At 43.5% G+C, this 26,397-nt stretch overlaps 2 protein-coding genes across 5 annotated transcripts in view; one reads left to right on the forward strand and one right to left on the reverse strand.

Annotated features, from left to right (window-relative positions):
• Nucleotides 1-26,397, forward strand: part of LOC133344908 (uncharacterized) — an 842,858-nt gene that overhangs the window by 417,428 nt on the left and 399,033 nt on the right. The window lies entirely within an intron of this gene.
• On the reverse strand, nt 390-16,282 carry LOC133344901 (cyclic AMP-responsive element-binding protein 1-like). Of its 3 annotated transcripts, none has more exons than XM_061555215.1 (8): nt 16,133-16,282; nt 6,365-6,461; nt 5,671-5,823; nt 5,183-5,268; nt 4,771-4,910; nt 3,246-3,416; nt 2,652-2,802; nt 391-1,770 (listed from the first exon to the last, which is right to left on the reverse strand). In XM_061555215.1, the coding sequence occupies exons 2-8, from the start codon at nt 6,437-6,439 to the stop codon at nt 1,626-1,628; spliced, it is 921 nt and encodes a 306-aa protein (XP_061411199.1). In that variant the 5' UTR covers nt 6,440-6,461; nt 16,133-16,282; the 3' UTR covers nt 391-1,625. The 3 variants fall into 3 exon arrangements, with proteins under 3 accessions (XP_061411198.1, XP_061411199.1, XP_061411200.1); XM_061555216.1 differs by lacking the exon at nt 16,133-16,282 and adding an exon at nt 15,656-15,707; XM_061555214.1 differs by lacking the exon at nt 16,133-16,282 and having other exon boundaries at nt 390-1,770; nt 6,365-6,544.

Below are 26,397 nucleotides of genomic sequence, written 5' to 3' on the forward strand. Positions count from 1 at the left end.
TTAAGAACTATATGGAATGTACTTTTGTAACATTAGTAAAGGCAATCTTTTCTTCTTTCCCCGTTGTCACCAATATGCACATTTATACACGTAGGCTTTCGCGACCAATGTTATTCATAATCAACGTTTTAGGGTTTAGATCGCGTTTATTTATAAATGTGTCGTAACCCTCCACCACCCGACACGGCCAATCAGTAAAAATGTGCCACGTTGACAAAGACAAATAGTTCACTGCTTTAGCCCACCGGTGTGTTGAAGCCACAACATTTACAATTTGAGTACTCAAATGTTGTGGCTTCAACACACCGGTGGGCTAAAGCAGTGAACTATTTGTCTTTGTCAACGTGACACATTTTTACTGATTGGCCGTGTCGGGTGGTGGAGGGTTACGACACATTTATAAATAAACGCGATCTAAACCCAAAAACGTTGATTATGAATGCACATTTATCTTTGTCCAATCAGAATCTGCCGGAGGACCAAACACAGGGACACAAATAATCAAAGGCAACATTAACGGACCTAGTACGTAAATTGTGTTTTTGTTTAAATGTTCATGAACGCTCCTTAGAACTATTGATAATTATTCTTTGAAAAATCAAACCATCAAGTTTGTACACGAGGCTCCATGGCATGCATAGGACTTAAAAAAATTGATACATCTCCCTGTAAAAGTTTACCTCAAAATGTGGGCCTATTTAACAGCTACACAAAAATACCTATTTTGCAAAAGACGTTTTTATTTGTTTCATTGTAAATGAGTATTTTTAAATAACCAATGCATGCCAATGCTCATGGCCGAAATGTCCTGCAGATTTACAAAACATACAAATCACGAAAGGGCACCCATAATGAGCCCTAAACAGTCAACGGAAACACTGCAACTTGTTATCAAAAGCCAAATATTACTGCAGTGCTGCTTTCAATTTAACAGGCATTCTATTGTGGTCATAATCGCGTCACTAAAAATGGATAAATAAATGCTAGGCATCCAGATATCTTCTATCCAATTAAAATACAGAACAGATAAAGTAGAAAATATAAATCTTATGAACCATTTTATATATATATTCATTACATATAACCCAAACTGTTTTATGCAAATACATCAATATCATTATTTAAAAATCATTTTTACATTACCATTTATGCCCAAGACTAAGTTTTAATTCATCTTCTTTTACTGGGCCAAGCGCAGCAGTTTACTTCATCCAGCAAAAATCGAACTTAAGTTGCTCATAGAGGACTTACATTTTGTTGGTTTTCTTTTAACTTTTTGGCAATGGGAGAGTTACCTTGTATACCTCGACAATTACAGGAATATCTCTTATCCATTCTGTGCTTGCAGAAAGGCAATTACAGCCAACATTCACCATATCAACTGCCAAATATCTGCAGTTATCTGCTGAAAATTCCAGTGGAAACTGCCGATATGCCAAAAAGTGAAGCAAGCGTTTGCAACTCACCCTACCATTGTTTTTTGGATGAAACCTACTGAGACTTCTTCTAGGCTGGCAAGGGCATTCAGAAAAAGGAGTCTTTTGAATCGTGTAAAGGGCAAGGCTGGGGACCATGGTTACCATGAGGACCCGGGTTGAGTGAGTTTGGTGGGTGGTGCGTGTGTGCTAGTCGTTCTTGTGGCAGTACAGGTCCTTGAGCGTCTTGAGTTCCTCAATGAGGGTCTTATTCTGATTCTCCAGCACAGCTACGCGGTTCTCCAGGCACTTCACGTACTCCTTCTTCTTCCGCCGACATTCACGTGCTGCCTCCCTGAGATTTGGCACACACACACACACAGTCTTGCGCGAGGAATAGCTACAAAGCTATTTGGATTTACAAAGCGTTTAAAAAGCAACGACATCTCAAGATGTTGTAGAAGTAGGGAACATTATGTAGCAATCAAGTGGACATGGCGAGAAAGTTAGGATGTTCTTTGCAATTATATTGCAACTCTATTGTCTGCATCATTGTTTGAATGTGTCTCTGTTAAACAACGGCTACAATAGTTACATTTGGGTCAGACTCCTTTGCGACTTTGCTCAAAATTCCTTAACAGTTTTTATTATCGTTGAACATTCAACATCGCTTGCAACACAGTTGCAAAATAATTACCAAAGTTATAATGTTTAATAAAGGCTGTGGTGCAATATTTGGAGACAATATGCACCACCTGCTCAGCTCACGACGACACAAGTTCTGCCATCACATGGAATTGCAGATACTGTAGATCTAGTCACATGACATGCAGTAACCAAGCTAAAGCTTTGACAAAAAACTAATGTTTCTGAGTATAAGTATCCATACTGTTCTAAAAATTGAGTTCCAGCTCCCAAAACTGTTTAATACTATCCCACACATTAACCTTTTCACAAATCAGAATGTGATGTGGTCAGAACTTGACATGGTGGTGGACAAAAATGCATCATCAATGACGCAACTCTGTTCTGACGCCAACTAAAACTAGTTTTATTGGTAATAAACGACTTATAAAAAATAAAAAAAACTACAGTACTTTGTCAATCCGCTGCCATACATGTAATTTAACTGACATTTTCAACAATGGATGACCGCAAATGTTCCACTGCTTTGCTCTCGGTGAGAGAAGCACCCCTGTGTTTTACGAGTTGAGGTGGCGGTGGCAGCGGCAGCACCTGTTTTTGTAGAGGCGGATCTCGCGCTTGCGCGTGGACTCCTCGGCACCCCCCTGGGGGCTGGCCAAGCCCCCCGGGGACGCGGACACCACCACGCTCTGAGAGAGCCCGCTCGTCGGAGTACGAATCTGGTACGTCTCGCCTGATGCAGCTGTGGACACAGTCAAGGTGAATAGAGGTCAATGGGTGTCGATACCACCTGGAAAAGTACCACCACTGTCTGATTTAAGTTCAGTTTCCACACTGTAAGGGTTTGTTAATGAAGTCTTGGTCAGATTAATTTGGTGAAGAGTAGTCACATAGCTGCTGCTTTCCGTTGTAGACCTGAAATCCTCTGCTTATCAACATGCATTCGAACAAAAAACATCTGCCCTATTTTTTTCAATTGTGGTGAACCATAATTTTGTTGTTGCCATCATATTTTTACCATTTCATTCAATTTTGAGAGGGCATCGCCTGTTCATAGTTCCTCCTTGTATCATGTTATCTCATTATTTATTTAATTTGTTCCTAAACACAGTTGGCTATGTGTACAAGGCAGCAGAATGTATACATAGAACATGGAATGCTAGGTCATGCGATGGCAATACATACACTGCACGACGACTTGGCTGCCCGGTACAAAGAATTGCTGCCCGTCGCTGGTCTGTGCGTACTGCACAATGGTGGCGCCCCCTTGCTGGTTGCCTGCGTTCGTCATGGTCAGCGTCTGGAGACCCTCCGCGCCATTGGCGATCTGTATCGCGCCGCCTTGCGCGATTGCAACTGTGGAGATACACCAGAACGAGCTAAATGGGTGACACGCAATACTTTATAGTCCGAGTACATGTGGTTTTTAAGACAGAGAGTGTATCGATGCCAAAATGAGCATTGGAGGCTGCACTCATTCATGTTGAGAGCCATGAATCAGTGGTGGAATTTCCACACTCCTATATTACTTGCTATAAATGTTTTTAAACAACAAATGTTGACTTCCCACCAAATGGCACGTTTATGTCATTTCCTATTTACAAAGAGTTAAATTGTCTCCATGTTCAAAAGTTTGGAGAGGTACTCATCTCCACTGGCCACCCAAGTTTTAGAAATGTGCCTCAAAAGCAAGGCAATAAAAGTTCTGATACAGGTTTCCCTCGCTTTATGCGAATTCGAGTATATGCTGCCTACCTATTTCAACCCAAAATGCACTATATGCGGTTTGAATTAACTTACATGCGGCTATAAAGTCGGACGTGGAATATTGTGTGTGCTGTATGTGCTACTCAGCAACTCTTTTTCGCTTTGCGTGCCCTTTTTTTTAAACGCATCTATCGCATAAACCAAGGGAAACCTGTATTATAAAACTACACAAACACCTTCATATATGTACATGTATATGCACTTCTAAATCTTGTCATCACATGCAAACTACCATTGTTACGCACCACTTGATCTTGTGTTAAACATTTTGAGTTTCATGTGGTTTTTCGTGTTTACATTTTCCACAACAATTCTGTCATTTGACAACCTTCTTGCATCTCAAAGAATCAATAGACATGCCCAGACCTGACATTTTATCACACTCAAAACGAAATCCCTGAAATTAAATATTTAAATTTGAGCAGCACACTGATGGGAGGTGTTTTTATTAGTGATACAATTTTAAAAAATAATAATCAATATTACGGCAAAAAGATAAATAAATACTTTTGCACTAAAACCATGAAGAAAACACGAATGTTTAAAGACAATTCGGTGGAAGGAAACTACATTTTAAGGTATACAGATTCAAGATAAGCCAATATCTGAATATATTCATTTTCCATTAAATACATTTTGCTCATATAAAAACAGGTAGTATAATGAACGACTTCAACAATACTTGCCAAGTCATGTAAAGTTAACGTATACAAAATAAGCACACAGCTGCAGTGCAAAGTTAAGGAAATTGCAGTGACATAATAAAAAAAAGTTTATCTGAAAAATATTTTCCACAACATAATTGTATGCTGCAACTATCGCTCATTATCACTGGGATGGCTTCTTGTGAATAAAAACTTCATATAAACAACGATTTCCTGAGCCTGGACAATTTACACCCTTTTTGACGTTTTAACTCTCCCACAAACGTGAATCCACTTACTGTACTGGCCAGTGCTGGTCTGGTAGATGGGTGTGGGCAATGTGACGGTGCTGATGGTAGCTGTGCCCTCCTCCTCACTCTTCTCCTCATCAATCTTGGACACCACAGGTCCATCTGATGACAGGTCGTTGAGTATCTTCCTGTGTGGTGAAAGGGGTCACCAAATGTCAGCCACACAAGCACCATTCCATCCTGCAGAATGATTCCCTCCACTTAGCAACTTCCTGTTGACTCCTCACAGAGAGCTACTCACTTTAATGGCTCAATAAAAACAATGAGCCAAATTGACCCCTGACCAGAAATTGAACTGATAAAGTTTGAATTGTGAGGCAAGGGCTCTAACTAGTGCCACCCAGAAGAGAGTAAATCATTCAAGTGACATAAACGCAAGAGGTTCCGATGTTCCACTGACCTGTAAGAGGGCCGTCTGGACAGGATCTCCCGCCGCTTCTGTGAGATAGCAGAGCCATCTGCAGCCTCCTCAGAAATAGCAGCCACCTGTGGGGAAATTGTTAAGAGGTACCCTTCCATAATGTGTATAGAATGCAACAGAAACTCACCTCTCAGTGCATACATGTAAAAACAGTCTATCAGACTGCTAGACCCATCAACATCGTGGAAACGAATTACAATACAATTAGTACTGTATATAGCATTGCTTTATATGTGAACTATAAATGAGGGCCAGCAGAGAACACCAAGGAGTGTAGACCATGCTTAGTACTACATGATTACATAACTTATTACCCTCCTCTCCTAACTGCAATACTTTTTATATTATGTCATTGTATTACCACTATAGCATCTCTATTTCTGGCAATAATTAGATCCACAAACGTCAACAAAAAATGCTGATATCCTCTGAAGCGCCCTGTTAAAGCTCAAAAAAGTCCTGCACACCTGTATGGTCTGTATCTGTGGAGACTGGATAACAGAAGGCTGTGCTGCCTGGATAACCGACTGCACTTGCACTGTCTGCCCCCCAGGCAGCTGCACCACCGCCATGGTTGGGCCACCGGTTGTCACCACCTGGCCTGCAGCAGACACTTGCAGCTGTACGCAAAAGTATGGAGGCATACAGGAAAACACACAAAGGCACAGCCACAGAAACAAACATCGGAGCACAAATGTAATCAAATTAATAGTTATGTAGCACAGCATAGCTGCTCATGCCTCAGCACACTTGCTACTTAAACTGAACAAGCCAACACTGCCTCGATCTACCCCTATGAAGTCATATGTACATCTTATGGTCAGCTTTGGTTCAGTTTCTGTACAAATTGCTGACAGACTAAAAGTCTTTAGTGCTTTGTGGCATATATATGCCCTGGGAAACATTACTGAATAACCCTCATGGAAATGAATTTCTCAATGCACATAGAAGGCATCCGAATGTGTGTACGAGAGTGGAGGGGAGTCAATGGGAGCAAAACTGCATGCATGAGTGACACAATTTGCAAGTAGACGAACGAGTGAAGGGTGAATAGCTATGCGAGTGCATCATTGCACACAGTAACCGAGTGTGAGTTAGGTCAGCTGTCGAGCGAGCGAGCAAGCAAACGTTCAAAGTTACGTAATGTAAGCAGTGCATTACCTGCTCCACTGTCACAAGCTGTGATTCTCCCTCTCCGGCACTCACAGACACAACACCTTGTTGTCCCTCTGACATGCTGTTTTGTACCCTCCGAGGCCTGCCATCATCAAACAAAATGCACCAACACGACAAGTGTGTATTTTCAAAGCAGCCACGTAATTTCATGAAACGTGTTTTAAATATGTATAGAGGGATTGAGAAACCATGGTTATTTATTGTGGTAATATGCTATTGTAATGGAGGTGATATTACATTTTCAACTTGACCCAGTTGTGGGTTGCCTCAAATTATTATCTCTCGAAGATCAGTGCATACCATTTTGTGTAAAGCAGAAAGGTGAACATCCTATGAGAAACTCCCACATCTCCAAATAGCCCTATTGGCTATGTTCGGTGCGAAAGAAGTTCAACATACAAACAACTAGTCCTATCGTATGTCATTTCACAACTGGTTCATGTCTGCCAATCAAAGATAGGCACCACCCACTGCTCAACTGAGTATGGAAAATGGCTTTTGACGTATTATATATTATAATTGATAAAGCAATTGATTAAACAAAATATGTACTGTGTGAACTGCATTATAGCATCGAAGTACTTTCATTTTTAAACGAGGATCGGTAGGGTGCTCTTCTCCATCGGGTTGCTTAAGTCTCTCAACATGATTACTGATGACTTCCCACAAAGTGGTAATCAATGTACCATTGGCATGATGGGCTTGTCAACCCCACCTAAGAGTTGAACTAATATAACTTTGATTGTGAATGCTCCGACCATGGCACCACTTGTCAGGATAGATTTAAAGTCAAAATCGTTTCTTTCCTCCAACAAACAGCAATATTTGCATGGCATTACACAGCCATCTAGAAGTGGTATGTCTTGTGCACATAAAATACGTGACCACAATGCAAATGCATAAAAAACATTCACACGATTTTACTCAATCATCAGCATTCATTCTTTTTCATAATCATTAATTCACTATAATTAGAACAGGTGAACGTACGCCTCACGATAGACCGTTCAATCAGTATTGTCAATGAGCCGGTTTTCCTCAATGGTGCACCACTTTATAACTGACAAAGAACACATGCTGCTTAGTTGTAATTACCCTTGGAAGACAATTATGTATTTGGCTGCTGTGTAATTGCTGCCCATAAAAACTGTGGATTATTGCACTAGTGCAAGAACGGGCAAGAGGCTGGATCTGATAATGGTGGAAAATATTACTCCTAACTTAACCTAAATTAGTTTTGGAATAACCTTAATGCTTTTTTTAAAGATGCCTTCTCTTATTGTTTTTTTTTCTATCATAGCATACACAGCAGAGATTCAACGTTTTATTCAAATGTTGCTGTAACACATTGAACTGTCACTTATTTACATAAATTGGTGTCCTTGCTGCTTACATTGCAAACAGATACTAAAGTATTGCCCCTTTCATGAAAGCATCATCTCTGCATTGATTCCATGAAGCACCAATATTTTTTCTAAATTATATACGCAAATGATTTAGCCGTTAAGCAAAACTAACAAATATTTAGCCAATGCTAACTAAATAGGCTAAAGTAAATGAACGATTCACTTAAAAGCCCAAAATACTATATTAATAACACTAATTTTTTTTTTTATTCCTGGGTAGTGTTATTTCCTAATTGCTTGTGACTCAAAAGTACAGAAAACGGCTATTATTCCCCACAAACTTTGCTTTTGTGACCAGGATAGTCATATTTTTAAATGTACCTATTTTCAATGAGAAAACGTGTGCAATTGTCTTTCGTTCACATAAAGTCCTTGTCACAAAAGCAAAGTTTGTGGGGAATAATAGCCATTTTCTATACTTTTTAGGCATAAGCAATACAAAAATAACACTTAGTACCCAGGAACAGCAGCCAAAGAATAACTCGCTCTACCAGTGATACTCTATAGGTAACTTACTCTAGATTGTTAATGTTGTGGCGTTGCTCTCCAACACACCGGTGTGCTGTACTAATTAACTGACATGTTCTGTTTACGCAACAAACCTTACTATTTTGCTGTCGCGTGGTGGCGGGTTTCACGACACATTTATATATTTACACGATCTAACAAAAAAAAACTGTATTATGGAGGTAACAGAGTGAATGCACTTGTACTCAATAAGAATTATGCAGTCTAAAACCTTTTTTTATTCACCATTTTGTAACAGGACCCTGCGGGGTGGGCTGGTAGGAACGAATAACCAAATAATATAAACATAATGTATTATTACACTTGTTTAGCCAGGAAAGCCCCACTGAGTGTAAAGGTTTTTGTAGGGTCCTGCCAAGTGTTTGCAGTAGGGGGCGATGTTGCGAGACCTAATCGGACGATACGAAGGGAGACTTTGAGGCCTAGTTCTAAGCTTTAGACCCAGCTGTAGGCTTTAGGTCGCTGTGAGTTAATTTTTAATTTAAATGTTTTAATTATTAATGTAAAAGCTTGAAATTTAAATGTTTCTATTTAAAAACAGGGAATGTAACATTGTGAAACATTAACTCCCTTTCACACATGCGGGGGTACGATACGAAGGGAGAGTTTCTGGCCTAGTTCTAGGCTTTAGGTCACTGTGAGTTAATTTTTAATTTCAATGTTTTAATTATTAATGTATAATTTAAATGTTTTAATTATTAATGTAAAAGCTTTAAATGTAAATGTTTCTATTTTAAAACATTAGGGAATGTAACATTGTTAAACATCAACTCCCTTTCACACACGCGGGGGTACGATACGAAGGGAGACTGTGAGGCCTAGTTCTAGGCTTTAGGCCTAGCTGTAGGCTTTAGGGCGCTGTGAGTTTTTTTATTTAATTTCAAAGTTTTAATTAAAAGCTATCTCAGGGAATTATAAGGGAATGTTACACGTGTTTAGCCAGGAAAGCCTCATTAATTTAAATGTTTTAATTAAAAGCTGAGGGAATTATAAGGGAATGTTACACTTGTTTAGCCAGGAAAGCTTCAGAGTCTAAAGGTTTTTGTAGGGTCATGCCAAGTGTTTTCAGTAGAGGGCGATGTTGCTACACGTAATCGGATATCGGACGGACGGACTAAATAATCTATTGTAGGCTGGTCCACTTCGTTCCTACCAGTAAAAGTTCTTCTTCTTGTGCTGCTTACAACCGGGAGCAGAAACAAGAATATTGCTCGAGTTGATGAGGCAGAGCCATTTGTTCAGGTGATGACGGCTGCTTGCGATGTGGCCGAAACGTCGTGAGAATTATTTTATTGTTTAATTTTTATTATTTTATTACTTCCCTTCTACGTGATTTTACCGAAAGAACCAAGATGAATCCCTGCAGTAACGAAAGCTTTAAATCGAAATTTACTTTAGTTCTGTTGAAATGTCTCCTTGGACCTGCATGTAACACTCAATCACCATACATTTGCTGGGCGAATATGGTAGTAAGGAGAACATTTCAGGTGGACAGGGGTTCATGAATGACGATGTTTGTTCGATCTTGGTGATTGAGACCTGCTGCACAGGTGTGGGGCATATGATAATTGTTTTTTTACCCTTTTATCTGGCAACAAAACTGACACCTTTTTTTACAAGGAGTCATGTTTGCATTGACCACAATACCTGCGGTCGGAATGCAAACAAAAAACACAACTCTGATAATGTATGCACCGTCCTTGAAAATGATTGGTCCACACCCGAGACAGCTTTTCTTAGAGCCTAGTCTCACATGGTGTTAGACCAGATGACACCAAAAGGCGCACAACTCAAAGACAATGCACCATCAGAGTATGAGAGCTCGGGATAAGCATTTACACCATTGGAACCTCCTTTGCCAGTCGCAAAATATGAGTTTTTTTACCCTTTTATCTGGCAACAAAACTGACACCTTTTTTACAAGGAGTCATGTTTGCATTGACCACAATACCTGCGGTCAGAATGCAAACAAAAAACACAACTCTGATAATGTATGCAAAAAAGTGTCAGTTTTGTTGCCACGCTTGGCATTTGCATGGATCTCCAGCTCCACTTGCCTATTCCAGGTGCACCAAGCAAGTTTTGACAAATCTGGGAGAGGCATTTACTGGAGATAGCAAGTGTCAATACTTGCTGGAGTATGTCGCTTGAAACTGTTGACCAATTTCTGATTGTATTTAATTGCGGGAGAACTGGTGTATCTGGAATACATGAAATATATATATTTTTAATTATGAGTTGGCAACCTATAATCTGTAATGTAAACATTGTCGCCCTGGAGACGTGATGTCTGGGTGAATCCACTTCCAAAGTGGTCAAATACGTTACTTGTCACACCAATTCATGCTATCACAAAACCATCAGCGTTGCATTTAAAGAGCAGACTGTATTTACTTTGCTATGTTCACCGTTAACGCACACATATGCAACCTCCATATGGTGCATCACCATTAGCCTCAGATTCTAAACCTCATGTTTTCGGTGTGGCATGTGTATTTTTCTAAAGCTTGTGCATTTTCAATGACCAATAACAGCATTGGCTCATATTCAACCTATGTTGATTGCAATCCTTTTTAGAATGTAGCTCAATAATCACGATTGGCTCATTGGGAATCAATTATTGCACTGGTTGTGTGAAAACGCAATCAGTTAACTTAAAAGTGCTTCAATGTATAACGTGCTTAATCTAGACATCTGGTAACAATTCAAAGGATTTTTACTTCAAGCAATCGAAACTAAAAGTGCAGCATTCATAATACATTCCCCTTGGAAATGTAATGAGGAATTGTTGCCTCTAAGGTGCGTTAATGCTGCACATTCCAAAATAGTCCAAATCAGTTGTTGCACAACATCCAATAGATATTAAAACCATCACTCAGTCGCATATGCAAAAAAAAATCTTTATTGTTCAATTACACGTGATGTGTTACATAAATGACCAGTGGGCCGTCATTTGAATTAGTTTATTCAGTTCGTTAATTTCATATTCATATCTATTCAGCAGCTGTCATATCAGTGTCTGTGATTCGTTTTTGGAGAATGCAATCAGTGATTTTTCTTCCTCACTTTTTGGTCTTCACTTGTCACTCTGATTGAAGACCACAAAAGCAGTTATTTTACATCATGGGACCTTCTTTGCCAGTACCAAACTATGATAATAGGTTGTTCCCCTTTTTTGGCAACAAAACAGGTGTTAAGATGTTAAAACACCAAACTGAAACCTTTTACAAGGAATCATGTCTGCATTAACCGCAATGCTTGTGGTCAGAAAGCAAACAAAAACACTCTGCTAATATATGCATTGTCCTTGAAACTGATTGGTCCACACCAGACAGCTTTCTTTTGAGCCTCGTTTCAATCCCTTTCAAGGACAATGCATATATTATCAGAGTATGTTTTTGTTTGCATTCTGACCACAAGCATTGCGGTTAATGCAGACATGATTCCTTGTAAAAGGTTTCAGTTTGGTGTTTTAACATCTCCACACCTGTTTTGTTGCCAGAAAAAAGGGGAAAAACCTATTATCAGCAGTTATTTTGTACATTTGTTTGGTTGTAGTAGCCAATGAGATAAAAAAAATCCTTCTGAAAAAAACTAAATCTAAGTTATAAAACGAATTCATAACATGTTAAAAGTATTTTGAATTCATGACATTTGTGAATGACCATTTTTTATTTTAACATGCTTAAAAACACTATGAGATGTGAGACTAATACATTACAAGATGTATACAGTAATTACATCCAGAAAAGCAATTGTGGACATTAACTGACACATGGAATTTAAAACTATCAAATGGGGTTTCCTTCGCAAAGCAATGCCGTGAAGCAATGCTGTAAAGCTTTTTTGGCTACATTTTTCGCCCCAACACCTTCGATGCAAATACATTAAAACAACACTCAATAAAAAATAAGACGTGTAACCTTACAGTGGAAGGCATTAGGTAAGCCTGCTGACATAGTTGCAATCATATATTCATGATGTAGTCTACAAATTTCACAACTGAAGACATGAGTAATTCCAGGCTGCAAGTATGTTTAGTACAACTTAGTTTACATTTTTGTAAAGCACACCTGGCTCTAAATAACAAAAGCACCACAAGACAATTTCATTCACCAATTTTTCAATCAGTTGCATTGACTGACATACCTGCAATGGTTATACAAGCAAAATTATTTTCACACTCAATATAGTAGTCGTGTAGTGATCTATAATGGAGAAAATCAAGTTAAGACATTGTAATTATAGTACTAGGCACGCTTTTCAAGTTACTTTACTGATTGCTGTGCACGTATTTACCCTAAAAAGTGAACTATTTAAGTTGTATTGGAGTTAAGAGGATAAAGGTTACTGTAAAGCCTGTGCTCTAGTTAACATGGTTTATTTTTAGATTATCAAGCTGCATGCGAAACCCAAACTTCAAGCTGGTTACCTCCCTTTACATGGGGGAATAAAAGCAGATTATATTATTAAGCAGTTTTCCAAGTCAGTGCATAGCATATTGTGCCGTGACATGACCACTGGTTACTTGATAATATACTGCATTAAAGGTCAAATGAAATGGCATTTGGCATTGTCCATAACATATTATGTTTATATTTTTTTTAACCAAAATTAGTGTATGGAACTGGCTATCAATTTCTGTTCATAAGTCGCATAGATAGTGCGCATTTAAAGCTGTTTAATTAGACACATTCAAGGCACAAAAATGGAATTTTAGAAAATGTGTACAAGTTTTGAAACTGATTTCAATTAGTGCATTATGAACATGTGTTTTCTGAACAGAGCCTGAACACCTCACCCACTGCAGCAAAAATAATGCATTTATGTATGACCTTCCCAAATAATAGGCAATCTTCAATTATATCGCACCAAGTCAATAATTTGAGTCTCCTATGCAGTAGATCACACAATTATGCAGTCGGAGCACTGACATTGCAGCACCACATTATGCTGGTGTACATTAGTTTTTATGAATGTTGGCAGAAATAAATTAAACGCTGGAATTCTTAAATGAGTAACTTATGGCCCAACCCTATAAATAAGCAAGTATTACGTCATCATGAGTTCATAGGCTGTGGGAAGATTTGCCCACCCATTCTGCAAACACCACATCCTCGATGCAATGCACCAATGCATACATAAATGAGGAAGTACTGTATCACCTTATTTTGGTGCTTCAGGCACACAAGGATAGAAATACAATGCAGACAGACAATTTGGTGAAAAATGGTGGCAATAAACTAAGAATACCATTACAAAATAAGAATTTACTTATTCACAAGAGGTTCACTTGTTTCGAATAGTTTTACGTTGGGATTTTGATGTCGCATGTCATCTACCCGAGTTGAAAACTGGATGGGAGATGTAAAGAGGGACAAACGCAGCAGTGCAATAACCACAAAGTTAACAAGGCATAATACATGAAGATTAAGGTGTATTAGTTTTTCAAACAATATCTATACTAAAAAGAATGTACCATTTACTCATACACATTGCAGTCAATGTTTGGAAAGTATGTTTACCATTATACGTTACAATATTTAAACCAATCTTTTCTCCGAGCCAGTTCTTTGCCCTTAATCTCAAGTTAGATGACAAGTTATTTGACTCAAGGTACAGTGGATTAGACTTAAGATTCAATCAAGTCAATAATACATAAGATGAAGCTTGTACAAAAATTAGGGACCAAATGAGGTGACATTCATAATACATCAAAATAAAGATGGCATGCTACAATTACCTCGACCAAGCACAATAAACAAACTATAACATCACTAGAATACTGCGAATTATTCGTAATAAAACTAATTTCTTTAAAGTAATTAACACATCGTTAAGCTTACATTTTAAGGGAATAGGGCTTCTTTCAAACTCAGAAAAGAGACAACTGCTTAAAAAAGCATTTTCTATGTTTTTGTATGACAAGTCATTCATGACTAAATTAACGAGTTCCCTCCACAACCACCAACATAACTACTGTACAATATCAACAACAATCCATCAACCTCTACACAATACTAATAACAATAACCAACCAAAATCAGTAGAGCTCCAATATTACAACCCTGGACATCACCCTCACCGACAGCATTATGCATAAAACTTAATAAACCATGATTCTAATAAAGTAAACAAATACATACGGTAATAAACTGCAGCTTCAGAGAACAGGACATATTTCGGGGGCAGATCTTCGAACGGCGGTTGCTAAAGCATTGACTCCAAACTCTTGTAATATAAAGACAATGCGAAATATAATATTTATATTTATATACCTGTCAATTCACTTAGGGACAAATGCAACCCTCTCAGTATCGCTAATGAACTTGTTGACCATACACAACGCTAGTTAATGGTGTTGGGAAGGGGGCGATTGGATAATTATTTAAGATATTGCTCGCCACTGATGTTAGCCTAGGAGGGAATCAAATGTTCACCCCTACATTTACAGCCTATTCTTACCTTGATTTTACCTTACACAATCTTTTTAGCATCTTTTAGGTCAATCGCTATGAACACAACCCACTAAAGAGACCAACTGAATACATGGTTCACAATACCTCACTAAGTCAGGACTTTACTAACCACAACAACCTTACATCAATCACGACATAACAATAACACCCCCACCACATGGCAACCCAATGCATAAGAAGCTTCATTACTACCATTAACACAATTTAAGTTACCGTAACCATGTGGTCATTATTTTACCTGTAAACAGCATTAACTCTTATGTAAACTAGATACAGTATTACCATTCACACCATGATAATCAGTCACAAAGCGCCATTAAGTATATCATAATGCTGTAAAATAATTGTATATCTACACACATGAAGGGCTAAATCCTAGCAGTCTTGACGGAGTAGTTTTCGCCATAAAAGGACCAATACTATACGCCGATAACAACGTAAAAGACACCCGTTCTAAGGGAGACCTAAAACCACGTCAATACAAAAAACTATCGCAATAACCAACAATGTAAACAAACATAAATAAAAAAAACTAGCACGCCACCACCACCAACTTGTACTGGAGTAATCGCCACTATTACAAATTAAATATCCCCACTATTACAAATTAAATATCAATCATTAAATATCAATCACAACTAAAAATCACGATCACCAACCACGAATATAAACTCCCAACAACAAGCACCTTCACGACCATCTCCAGCACAGTTATCACAATTACCACCAAGATCCCCACCATAATAATCACTACTAACCATAATCATCACCACCAAAATCATCATCACGACGATCAAACACCGCGATCTCCCGCGCACGCCGCTGGGCCGGGCGCCACACGGCGCGTTCCCGCCAACACGCACCGACCTCGCCTAGCTACCCTGCCGGTCTGAGGCGTGGTGGAGGCGGCAGAGCCTCACTAGGCCGCACGTCGTGAGCATCGAGGAGTCCAGGGAAGTAGGGGGGGCGCTCATACCGCTCCGATCAAAAGGCCACAGTCGTACTCATCCCGGACAGACGGACGGACAAACGAACGCGCTCCACTAACCCCCCCCAAAAGTTCACGATTTTAAACTCGTTCGAGTACGGCAAACTGCGTGACGGAGGGGACCGAAGCGCGGGCGGGCTGCATCAGAGATCGGCAAGCGAAGAACAACAACAGCAGCAGCAGCCATTACAACTGGGAGGCCCCCGGGCTGAAGGGCCGCGCGTTGGTGCGACGCGAAAAAAAAAGAGAAATAAAAACGACGCGAATTGCGTGTCGGCGGAGCCCTCCCGCCCCCCGTCGACGAGGCGCGCGAGTAAAACGAAGCGAGTCTCGTCGTGTGACGGGGACTTACCCGCCGCTTCGTTACGTACGGGCGCTCGTCAGAGGCTGCCGTGTGCGCCGACTGGATGTCGCCTCGATACGTAGCCCAGACGTCAACGGCGCCGCGATGACAGAGAAGCGAGGGCGCGGGGCGGGGAGAGAGCGAGGGGCGGGGTGGGTGGAGAGGGAGGGGGGCGGGGTGGGTGGAGGGAGAGAGGGGCGGGGTGGGTGGAGGGGGAGAGGGGCGGGGTGGGTGGAGAGGGCGAGGGGCGGGGTGGGTGGATGGGGCGAGGGGCGGGGTGGGTGGATGGGGCGAGGGGCGGGGTGGGTGGAGGGGGCGAGGGGCGGGGTGGGTGGAGAGGGAGGGGGCGGGGTTAGAGGGTGGAGAGAGGGAGGGGGCGGGGTTAGAGGGTGGAGAGAGGGAGGGGGCGGGGTGGGTGGAGGGGGAGGGGTAAGAGGGGTGGATCGAGGGAGGGGGCGGGGTTAGGGGGTGGAGAGAGGGAGGGGGCGGGGTGGGTGGAGGGGGAGGGGGCGGGGTTAGAGGGTGGAGAGAGGGAGGGGGCGGGGTTAGAGGGTGGAGAGAGGGAGGGGGCGGGGTTAGGGGGTGGAGAGAGGGAGGGGGCGGGGTGGGTGGAGGGGGAGGGGGCGGGGTTAGAGGGTGGAGAGAGGGAGGGGGCGGGGTTAGAGGGTGGAGAGAGGGAGGGGGCGGGGTTAGAGGGTGGAGAGAGGGAGGGGGCGGGGTTAGATGGTGGAGAGAGGAAGGGGGCGGGGTTAGAGGGTGGAGAGAGGGAGGGGGCGGGGTTAGAGGGTGGAGAGAGGGAGGGGGCGGGGTTAGAGGGTGGAGAGGGCGAGGGGGCGGGGTTAGAGGGTGGAGAGAGGGAGGGGGCGGGTGGGTAATAGGGGTGGATGGAGGGAGGGGGCGGGGCGGCAGCAGTAGCAGCAACAACAACAACAGCCGCTGTCACCTTCTGCTGCCACTGATGCCACCCTTCCCCTTGTCCCGATGCAGCCGGGGACCGCCTTGTAAGATCAGAGAGGGGTTTTAACGCCACATTTGTAAGGGCCGGCCGTGTGCGTGCGTTGGGTCAATTTGGACTTAAAACTTTCGTGACTGCAGGAATTCATATTATTTGGTTCTTTCGGTAAAGTCACGTAGAAAGAAAAATAATAGTAAAATAAAGTGAATACAATATATATTTTTAAAAATTAATGTAGACCGTTCTTAATCGATTAAGAACCAGGCTACCGTCTACATTCATGTTTTTTTTATTAACTTTCTTTGTATTTTTCTATCTACGTGACTTTACCGAAAGAAACAAAGAATACGTGCGTTGGGTGTTTAGGTGAAGTGTACAGGGGAGTGGGTAGGTGAGGTGTACAGGTGAGGTGTACAGGTGAGGTGCACAGGTGAGGTGCACAGGTGAGGTGTACGGGAGAGTTGTACAGAGGAGTGGGTAGGTGAGGTGTACAGGTGAGGTGTACAGGTGAGGTGCACAAGTGAGGTGCACAGGTGAGGTGCACAGGTGAGGTGTACGGGAGAGTTGTACAGAGGAGTGGGTAGGTGAGGTGTACAGGTGAGGTGCACAGGTGAGGTGTACATGTGAGGTGTATAGGGGTGTGGGTAGGTGAGGTGTACAGGTGAGTGGGTAGGACGGGAAGTTGGCATTTGGGTTGGTAAGTGTATAGGTATTTAGGTGAATGGAGGGATATGTAGATAAGTGAGTGGGTGGGAATGTAAGTACATGCACTTATAGCCAGGAAAGTATATAGAGATGTGGGAACGGAGGTACTGTATATAGGTGAGTGGGTGGTGGTATGAACTGAGCCACACGAATTCGATTCCCGCTCACGCCCAACACCAGTGACGAGTATCTGAACCGTCCTGGCCCTCTCCTAGGTCGACTCAGCCTTTAAATGAGTACCTGGTGCGGTGTGTAAACATCGCTAAAGGTCGCTCGCTGGGCATGGTGCTGGTGCTGGCCATCTACCCACCCCTTTGACCTTCAGAGATGCTACTTGCTAACAGCACTTGGCCCAGCAGTTTGTTATGGCTAGACAGGGAATGTTTTGGTAGATCATTGGGTAGGTAGGTAGGTGAGCTGGATAATAAGTATAGTACATATGCCCAATCAAAATGCTAACGTTAGGCCACGTTGGCGAACTGCGGGAGCGCCATCTATTATAGGACGCATGGATAATTATTATTATAGGGTGTTTGTTTAAACTACAGTATCACTGTAAAGTACACTTCTGTAATAAAAATACTTTTTTAAAATCGATAAACTGTGTAGTAGGGTTACCGAAATACAATGTATTTCTTCTTCACGATACGATGTCATATTTAACGCGATGGCGATTAAGCGATATCATTTTCCCATTTCGTTGCAATATTACCGAATTTCACAATGCAATTGTACGGTATCCTGGAGCTTTTTTGTTCTCTGCTGGTTTTCCATTTGAAATAATGGTTACAGCCACGTAATTCACCCTACATACGTCTGACATAAGCAGTTACATTTTTGCAACTTCATAATCTATCAAGGTATGAATATTCTGACAACTTCAAATACATAATTATATAATCAACTCCATTTGGGATGTGACGGTTTATGGATTTCCCCTTCGTTGGCTGAGATCTTAACTCCACCAGTAAAGTAGTTCCTTAACTATCCATGCCGTGGTGCAAGACTAGAGGTTGTGGCTCTCGGGTTAGGGGCCATCCATTTAGTACGTACGCAAAAATCTGTCAAAACTTGACCCCTCCCCCCCCCCTCTCTATACGTGCGCGTACCTTTAATACCCCTCCGACCTGCGTAAGTACGCTTGATGCACCCCCCTCCCCCCAAATCCTATAGAACGGCCGATATTTAATCCACGCAGAAACGATCAAGGATTAATCATATTAACGTGTTTAAGCAAACAGATAGTCCACCGCCGGACTATCTAACTCATTTGAAGGCCAATGTAGACAAATTATTATCGAGGCTTCACCCCAACCCCCCCCCCCCCCCTGTTTCCTATGCGCACGTACATTGTCAGTAGACCCCCCTTACGCAAGCGGACGCATTTGGGTTCACCCCCCCCCCCCTCCATGCGTACATACTAAATTAATGGCCCCTTAGATGTTTTTTTTATTAATACAGGTAAGTATGTAGATAGACAAGTATGTTGGTAGATCAGTAGGTAGGTAGTTTGGTAGGTATGATCTGCAGGTATGTAATTAGGGTGGTGGGCAGGTAAACAGGTACGCAAGTTAGCTGAGACCTTAGATTCCGAAGGAAGGATTATTTTGAAGTGATGTCTTTTCTGATAAGTCTTGGAATTTTTTTTGGTCGGTTGATTTGTTTGCAAGGCTGGCTGACCCTTGTGTCTGTCCTAACTCAAAGCTCCTATTCTTGCATGGAGCCGGCTGGTCAAATGTTCTTTATGTTCACTACAGGTGCTTGTGCCTCTTTAGTCATATCCATTCCTCATACCATGAAGAAACAGGTTGGCTAACTTTAGGGGCTTATCCTTTTGTCTTTTCTTCAAGTCCCTTGAGAAACACTGACAGAATAATAAAAACGTGCACAAAAGTGGCCAAACGCTTTTTGTTTCTGGAACAGTAAAATATTTGGATGTTGCTAAATTCTTGGCATTAAGAGTTGAAAAACAGAAGGATACGTGTCATTTAGATTACTTTCAAACAGATAGGGAAACAAACCTGCTTGACACACCCTCCGAGAGTATCCTTTGGTAAGAAAAGGTCATGCGTGTGACCGAGCTAATCGTAAATGCCACATGAATGCCAAAAACCAGAGGTGGGACAAAGTCATTGTTATGCAAGTCCAAGTCGAGTCTGAAGTCATCAAATTCATGACTCGAGTCTGACTCGAGTCCAAGTCACATGACTCGAGTCCACACCTCAGAGGTGGGACAAAGTCATTGTTATGCAAGTCCAAGTCGAGTCTGAAGTCATCAAATTCATGACTCGAGTCTGACTCGAGTCCAAGTCACATGACTCGAGTCCACACCTCAGAGGTGGGACAAAGTCATTGTTATGCAAGTCCAAGTCGAGTCTGAAGTCATCAAATTCATGACTCGAGTCTGACTCGAGTCCAAGTCACATGACTCGAGTCCACACCTCAGAGGTGGGACAAAGTCATTGTTATGCAAGTCCAAGTCGAGTCTGAAGTCATCAAATTCATGACTCGAGTCTGACTCGAGTCCAAGTCACATGACTCGAGTCCACACCTCTGCCAAAAACACAGGAAACCTGCACACGGTTGGAGGTAAATCCCGCCCCTCCCCCTCGCGCATGCGTAGACTGTCGCGATAGCTATACAGTACTACGGCGTTATATTTGTATAATTATGCATACAATTTTTGTTTGTTGAACGTCCGAGAGCATGCTAGTATAACCTGTTGGGTGTAGTCAATGACTACACAATAAGATTGAGAGCATCGCTACATAAGTGAAGTGAATGCACAACTTTAGTTGATCATTATTAAATACATAACGCTGCTCTTGTTGGTTATCAGTGGCAGGCAGGGTTTTTGTTGTTTTGACTTTAGACTATAGTAATACCTGCGCTAAGTACTGTATACTCTCTGTGACGCGCAGAAATTACGTATTACTGTCGATAAGGGGTAGGTTTGCTCCAATTATTATTGCAGATATTTACAGTCCTGTACGAACGGGTTCTTTTTCTTCAGTGGAGTTGGCGAAGCATATTCATTGCCCCTTCGCGTCTTATTCGCCTAAAGAGCACTACGATTTTTTTAACACTTGGGAAGACAAGGTTTCAGGATGACGTGATTGCATGATGCAATAGGACCGTGGACTCGGCTGTCAAAGCATTTAGATAATTTTGCTGGGATAAATATCCACGTGATAAGCCACTTTGTTATTCTTTTGTTATATTTTGTGGCTAGGCTACTTCTGAAAAATAAGCTAATAGCTCAGCGGGCCTTAGCTGGTAAGATTAAATAGTTTAGTTTTATTTGTATATATTTTAACGTGATTTGTTTACTTTTCCTATACTTTGCACTCCTGTCATATTTTTGTATTTGTTGTCACGTTATGACCTACCCCTACTGGACATCTGTGAAAAAGGAACTTCATAGCTCATCGGATTCCTGCAGACTTCTGATTCTGAAGCCAATGGGAGTAGTAAGATGGCCGCCCCCGCTTCGCACGTGTTCGTAGAGAAAGGGTTTAGCCTACTTGCTGCTGTGCGTTCCGATTGGTTTAGATCACTCACGTGATGCTTCGGGTCACCGGTGACTGCTCGCAAGTTGCGCTTGTGCTCGCAAGAAGCACATGCTGCAACAACCGCCGCCGTCGTCGTTCACTGCTAAGTGGTGTTGACGTCACAACGGAGCTTGTGCCATCAGAATGTTTCTTTTGACTGGAGGAATCCGATGAGCTATGATGCTCTTTCACAGATGTCCACTAGCTAGCCATGCTAGGTGCATACTTATTCTTAGGTTTTTTTCGGTAAAGTCACGTAGGTAAAAAATTAAAATTAATAAAAATAAAATAAAAATCACGACGTTTCGGAGGCAACACAAGCTTCCGTCTTCAGGTGGAACCGTCACAGCCACGACAGCTGTATCAAGTAAATGAGAGATTACAAGAGCTACCACTCCGTATATATAATGGTTGAAGAGGGGAAGGGCCAAGTACGGCACACTTTTTATTAATATGGTAAGGTGAGGCTTAAGACTAAGAATAGACTGCATAACAAAAGACTGAGCCTTTGTTATGGAGAGGTGCGGTTTGTGACTACGCCTAGCCTACATAACAAAAGTGTGAAAAAAGAAAAAACTAAACCTGGTAAAACAAAACTGGCTGTCTATCAATAACCTGTAATAGTTGTCTGTCAAATCATCATCATGGCTTGGCTTCGCGAACGAAGATCTAGGAAGGACATCCACGTCTTCTGCAGGCACGCTGGTGGCTGAAGAGGCCTATGCGGGACAAGCAGGTCCTGCCACAACAGCTGCAAGTATAGGTCTCATCTGGGATGGGTGCTGAGGGATCATGGTTCTTCCTCCTCCTTTTGTCCTCCATACGGGCCCTGCGGGTATCTTCGAAGAAGGAGGTGGCCTGGTGGACTGTGTGCCGCCAGGAGTTGCGATCAGCTGCTTGTGTTGCCCACTGACGGTGATCGATGCAGCAAGCAGTGAGGGACTTCTTCAGGGAGTCTTTGTATCGCTTTCGTGGTGCCCCTATGTCGCGATGGCCAGAGGACAGTTCCCCATACAGCACAATCTTAGGTAAGCGGTGGTTCTCCATCCTGGCGATGTGCCCTGCCCAACGAAGCTGTGTCTTGAGGACCATGGCCTCAATGCTGATGACCTTCGCTGACTTGAGGACTTCAGTGTTGGCGATGAAGTCACTCCAGTGAATATTGAAGATTGTGCGGAGGCAGCGCTGATGGAAACGCTCGATGAGACTCAGGTGACGACGGTACGTGACCCAGGACTCAGCGCCATACAGGAGAGTGGTCAGCACAACAGCTTTGTAGACGTTGACCTTTGTGGCTCTTTTAAGGTTTCTGTTGTTCCAGACACGTTTGTATAGTCTGCCAAATGCACTGTTTGCCTTGGCCAGCCTGTTGTCGACTTCGTTGTCGATCTTGGCATCAGACGAGATGACGCACCCCAAGTAGCTGAACTGGTGGACAGCTTTCAGTTCTGTTTGTTCAATGAAGATGCTTGGTGGATGGTGCTCCTCATGGGGTGCGGACTGATGAAGAACTTCAGTCTTCCTCAGGCTGACTTCAAGGCCGAAGATCTGAGCTGTTTTCGCGAAACAGGACGTAATTCGCTGCATAGCTGCCTCTGTATGTGCAAGGAGGGTGGCATCGTCAGCAAAAAGCAGCTCCCTGATCAGTTGCTCCATGGTCTTTGTGTGGGCCTGCAAACGCCTCAGGTTGAACACGTTCCCGTCGAGACGAAAACGGATGTATACGCCATCAGCGTCGTCGAGGTCCTCTGTGACCTGCTGGAGCATCATGCTGAACAAAATGGTGAACAGCGTGGGAGCAAGAACACAGCCCTGTTTCACGCCGTTTGCAATAGGGAAGGGCTGCGAGAGATTGTTGCTATGTCTGACTTGTCCAAGCTGGTCTTCATGAAGCTGGACGATCATGGTGAGGAACTTCGGTGGGCAGCCAAGCTTGTCCAGGATTTTCCAAAGTCCCTGCCTGCTCACGGTGTCAAACGCTTTTGTCAGGTCCACAAAGGTGACGTACAGTGCTTTGTTTTGCTCCCGGCACTTTTCCTGAATCTGCCTCAGGACAAACACCATGTCTGTGGTTCCCCGGTTGGCTCTAAAGCCACACTGGGTCTCTGGGAGGTGATCTTCAGCTATTGCGGGTACCAGTCTATTCAGCAGTACTCTTGCGAGGATTTTGCCGGCGACGGACAGAAGTGTTATGCCACGATAATTGGAACAGACTGATTTCTCCCCTTTGTTCTTGTACAGGGTGATGATGACTGCATCTTTGAGATCTTGAGGGAGTTTACCCTGCTCCCAGCAGCAGACGAAGAATTCATGGAGTTTGGTGTGCAGTGCTGGGCCTCCGTTCTTCCATACTTCAGGAGGGATGCCATCGACTCCTGCAGCTTTACCACTCTTCAGCTGTTTAATGGCTTCCTCAGTCTCTTGTAATGTTTGTGCCACATCCAGTTCGGTTTTCACTGGTTGTTGTGGGATGCGGTCAATCGCTGGTTCTTGGACTGAGCGACTAGCATTGAAGAGCGTGTAGAAGTGCTCAGACCAGCGGTTCAGGATTGAGTCCTTTTCAGTGAGCAGTTTTTTCCCGTCTGCACTCCGCAGGGGGCTCAGGATTTGGTACGAGGGGCCATATACCGCTTTTAGGGCTTCGTAGAATCCCCTGTAGTCGCCAGTATCAGCGCAAACCTGAGTTTTTACTGCGAGGTTGGTCCACCACTCGTTCTGAATCTCTCGAAGCTTGCGCTGGATGGTGCTGCATTCCAGGCGGAAGGCTGCTTTTTTGTGCGGGCAGGATGGTCGGGCCAGGTGGGCCTGGTGTGCTGATCTCTTCTTTGACAGCAGCTCCTGGACTTCTAAGTTGTTCTCATCGAACCAATCTCTGTTTTTCTTCGTGGAGAATCCGAGGGTATCTTCAGATGTTTGCAGAACAACAGTTTTGATGCGGTCCCACAGCACTTCAGGAATCGGAGGCGAGTTTCCTAGGCAGCTCAGTTCCTCTAGCCTAGATCGTAGGCTTTTCTGGAAAGCTGCTTTGACCGCGGCAGACTGAAGGCTGCAGACTTTGAGCTTCTTCCTCGGGGCGCCACTGTTTCTTGGTCTGGGTTTAAAGTGAAAGCTGAGTTTGCAGCGGACAAGACGGTGGTCTGTGTGACACTCGGCGCTGGGCATTACCCTGGTGTGAAAGACATATTTTAGGTCACGCTGGCGCACAAGGATGTAGTCTATGAGATGCCAATGTTTTGACCGAGGGTGCATCCAGGTTGTTTTCAGACTGTCTTTCTGCTGGAAGATGGTGTTGGTAATGGAAAGCTGCTGTTCCGCACAGAGTTCAAGTAACAAGCGTCCATTGTCGTTGCAGCTGCCCACGCCGTGCCTTCCAAGTACGCCTTTCCAGGTTTCCGAGTCTCTGCCCACTCTGGCGTTGAAGTCGCCAAGGATGACAATCTTGTCGTCAGCTGGGATATCCTGCAGAAGGCTGCGTAGGTCGGAGTAAAACTTGTCTTTGTCAGCGGGATCTGCCTGGAGAGTTGGAGCGTACACACTGAGCAGTGTTGCGTGTTGCTGGTCACGAAGTGGTAGACGCATTGAGATGATGCGGTCAGAGTGGCCAGTTGGCAGGCTTGCAAGCTTGGTAGCGATAGAGTCCCTGATCATGAAGCCGACACCTGAACGGCGTCCCTCTGTCGCTGGTTTAACTGACCAGTAGAGAGTGTAACCTGCGCCATGCTCCCTCAGACTGCCTTCCTCTGAAAAGCGGATTTCGCTGAGGGCGGCGATGTCAACATCCAGCCGAGCGAGTTCGTGTGCAATTAAAGCAGATCGTCGCTCAGGTCGAGTGCTGTCAGCTGAGTCTAGCATGGTTCTGATGTTCCAGCATGCGAGTTTGAGTCCTTTCCCACCTTTTAAGGCGAGTGGGATGCGCCGTCGATTCTTTGATGTAATTTGACCGCATATGAAGATGCCCGTTGACCGCGGTAAGCCAACTGAGGGAGGAGGAGACGAGCTTTGTTTAGGTCACCTTTTCTAGGCCCCTCTCCGTGTGGAGCAAGCAGTGCTGTCCCTAGAAAAGGCTGCTTGGTCGCTCAGGGTGCTGCCGGGTGATGATGTCGTTTCCAGGTCATCATCAGACGACCACTTGCGCCTGAGCCGCCTGCATGCAGGATTGAGACTGCGGCTGCCAGTGTCATCTTACACCTGCCGAGTTCGCCCCTTTCCCATCGCTACAGGACTTAGTGAGACCGGGAGGGGGGGGGGGGGTAGACGTGAAGATTTCCTTCTTGCCTGCGCAAAGGAGCTTTCAAGTGGAGTGCAGTGTGTGCAGAACTGACCCCACCCTTTAAACCCGGGGTTCGTCTGCCATGGCCTAGCAAGCTGGGACGGTGACAGCGAGGTCCTCGGGCCGTAGGTTTTACATCAGAGTTTCCTTCTCCTAGGTAGACGGCCTTCCAAGGCTGAAGAGATCCACCTTCCCTGCTATTTCAAACCATAGCTGGTAGGCCACAGCCGCAGTCCACAGTAACGAAGTGGCGCGCCTTGGTCCCGAACACTTGGCCGTTGGGTCCTAACGAGACCCTTCCGCCCTGGCCGGTGACTCCGTCGTGGGAGTTCATTCGCCCAGTGATGCAGTGTTGACATCACCCCCTCACGTCGTTTAGCCCGCCAGCTGAAGCGGTTTACCGGGGTGTGGCACTAGGAGCCAGACGTCAGAGATTTAGGAGATGGATGAGGACCAGTGTTTCCGTCCACTCAAAAATTGAGTGCAGCTACCAGAAAACAAAGGTACTACCTCTACCCAGAGCTCCCTACAACATGTTCATGTCTGTCAAATAAGATGGTCCAAATAAGTGTAGTTAATTCTTTTTTGCATGGTTAATCACATCTTTCCAATGATTACTCAGTTTGTAACCATCATCACGGTTGAAATTATGTCTGTGTTTGTATATTTGTATGGCTTTCCTGTAGACAGAATGTCCCAAGGATCCATCAGGTCTCCTCTCAAACAGAATATCCAAGAATGATAGTTTACCATCTTTCTCCACTTCCATGGTGAATCTGATGGATGGGTGTCT

This window comes from Lethenteron reissneri, chromosome 20 (genome assembly GCF_015708825.2).
Source record: "Lethenteron reissneri isolate LAM-NWPU_2019-01 chromosome 20, ASM1570882v1, whole genome shotgun sequence".
NCBI lineage: Eukaryota > Metazoa > Chordata > Hyperoartia > Petromyzontiformes > Petromyzontidae > Lethenteron > Lethenteron reissneri.

Coding starts and splice junctions, on each gene's coding strand:
- LOC133344901 (XM_061555214.1), bottom strand. CDS start 6,529: ATGAAATTACGTGGCTGCTTTGAAAATACACACTTGTCGTGTTGGTGC. Junction 4,911..5,182: donor TCCAGACGGCCCTCTTACAG/GTCAGTGGAACA, acceptor TTCACCACACAG/GAAGATACTCAACGACCTGT. Junction 2,803..3,245: donor CAGCCAAGTCGTCGTGCAGT/GTATGTATTGCC, acceptor CTGTGTCCACAG/CTGCATCAGGCGAGACGTAC.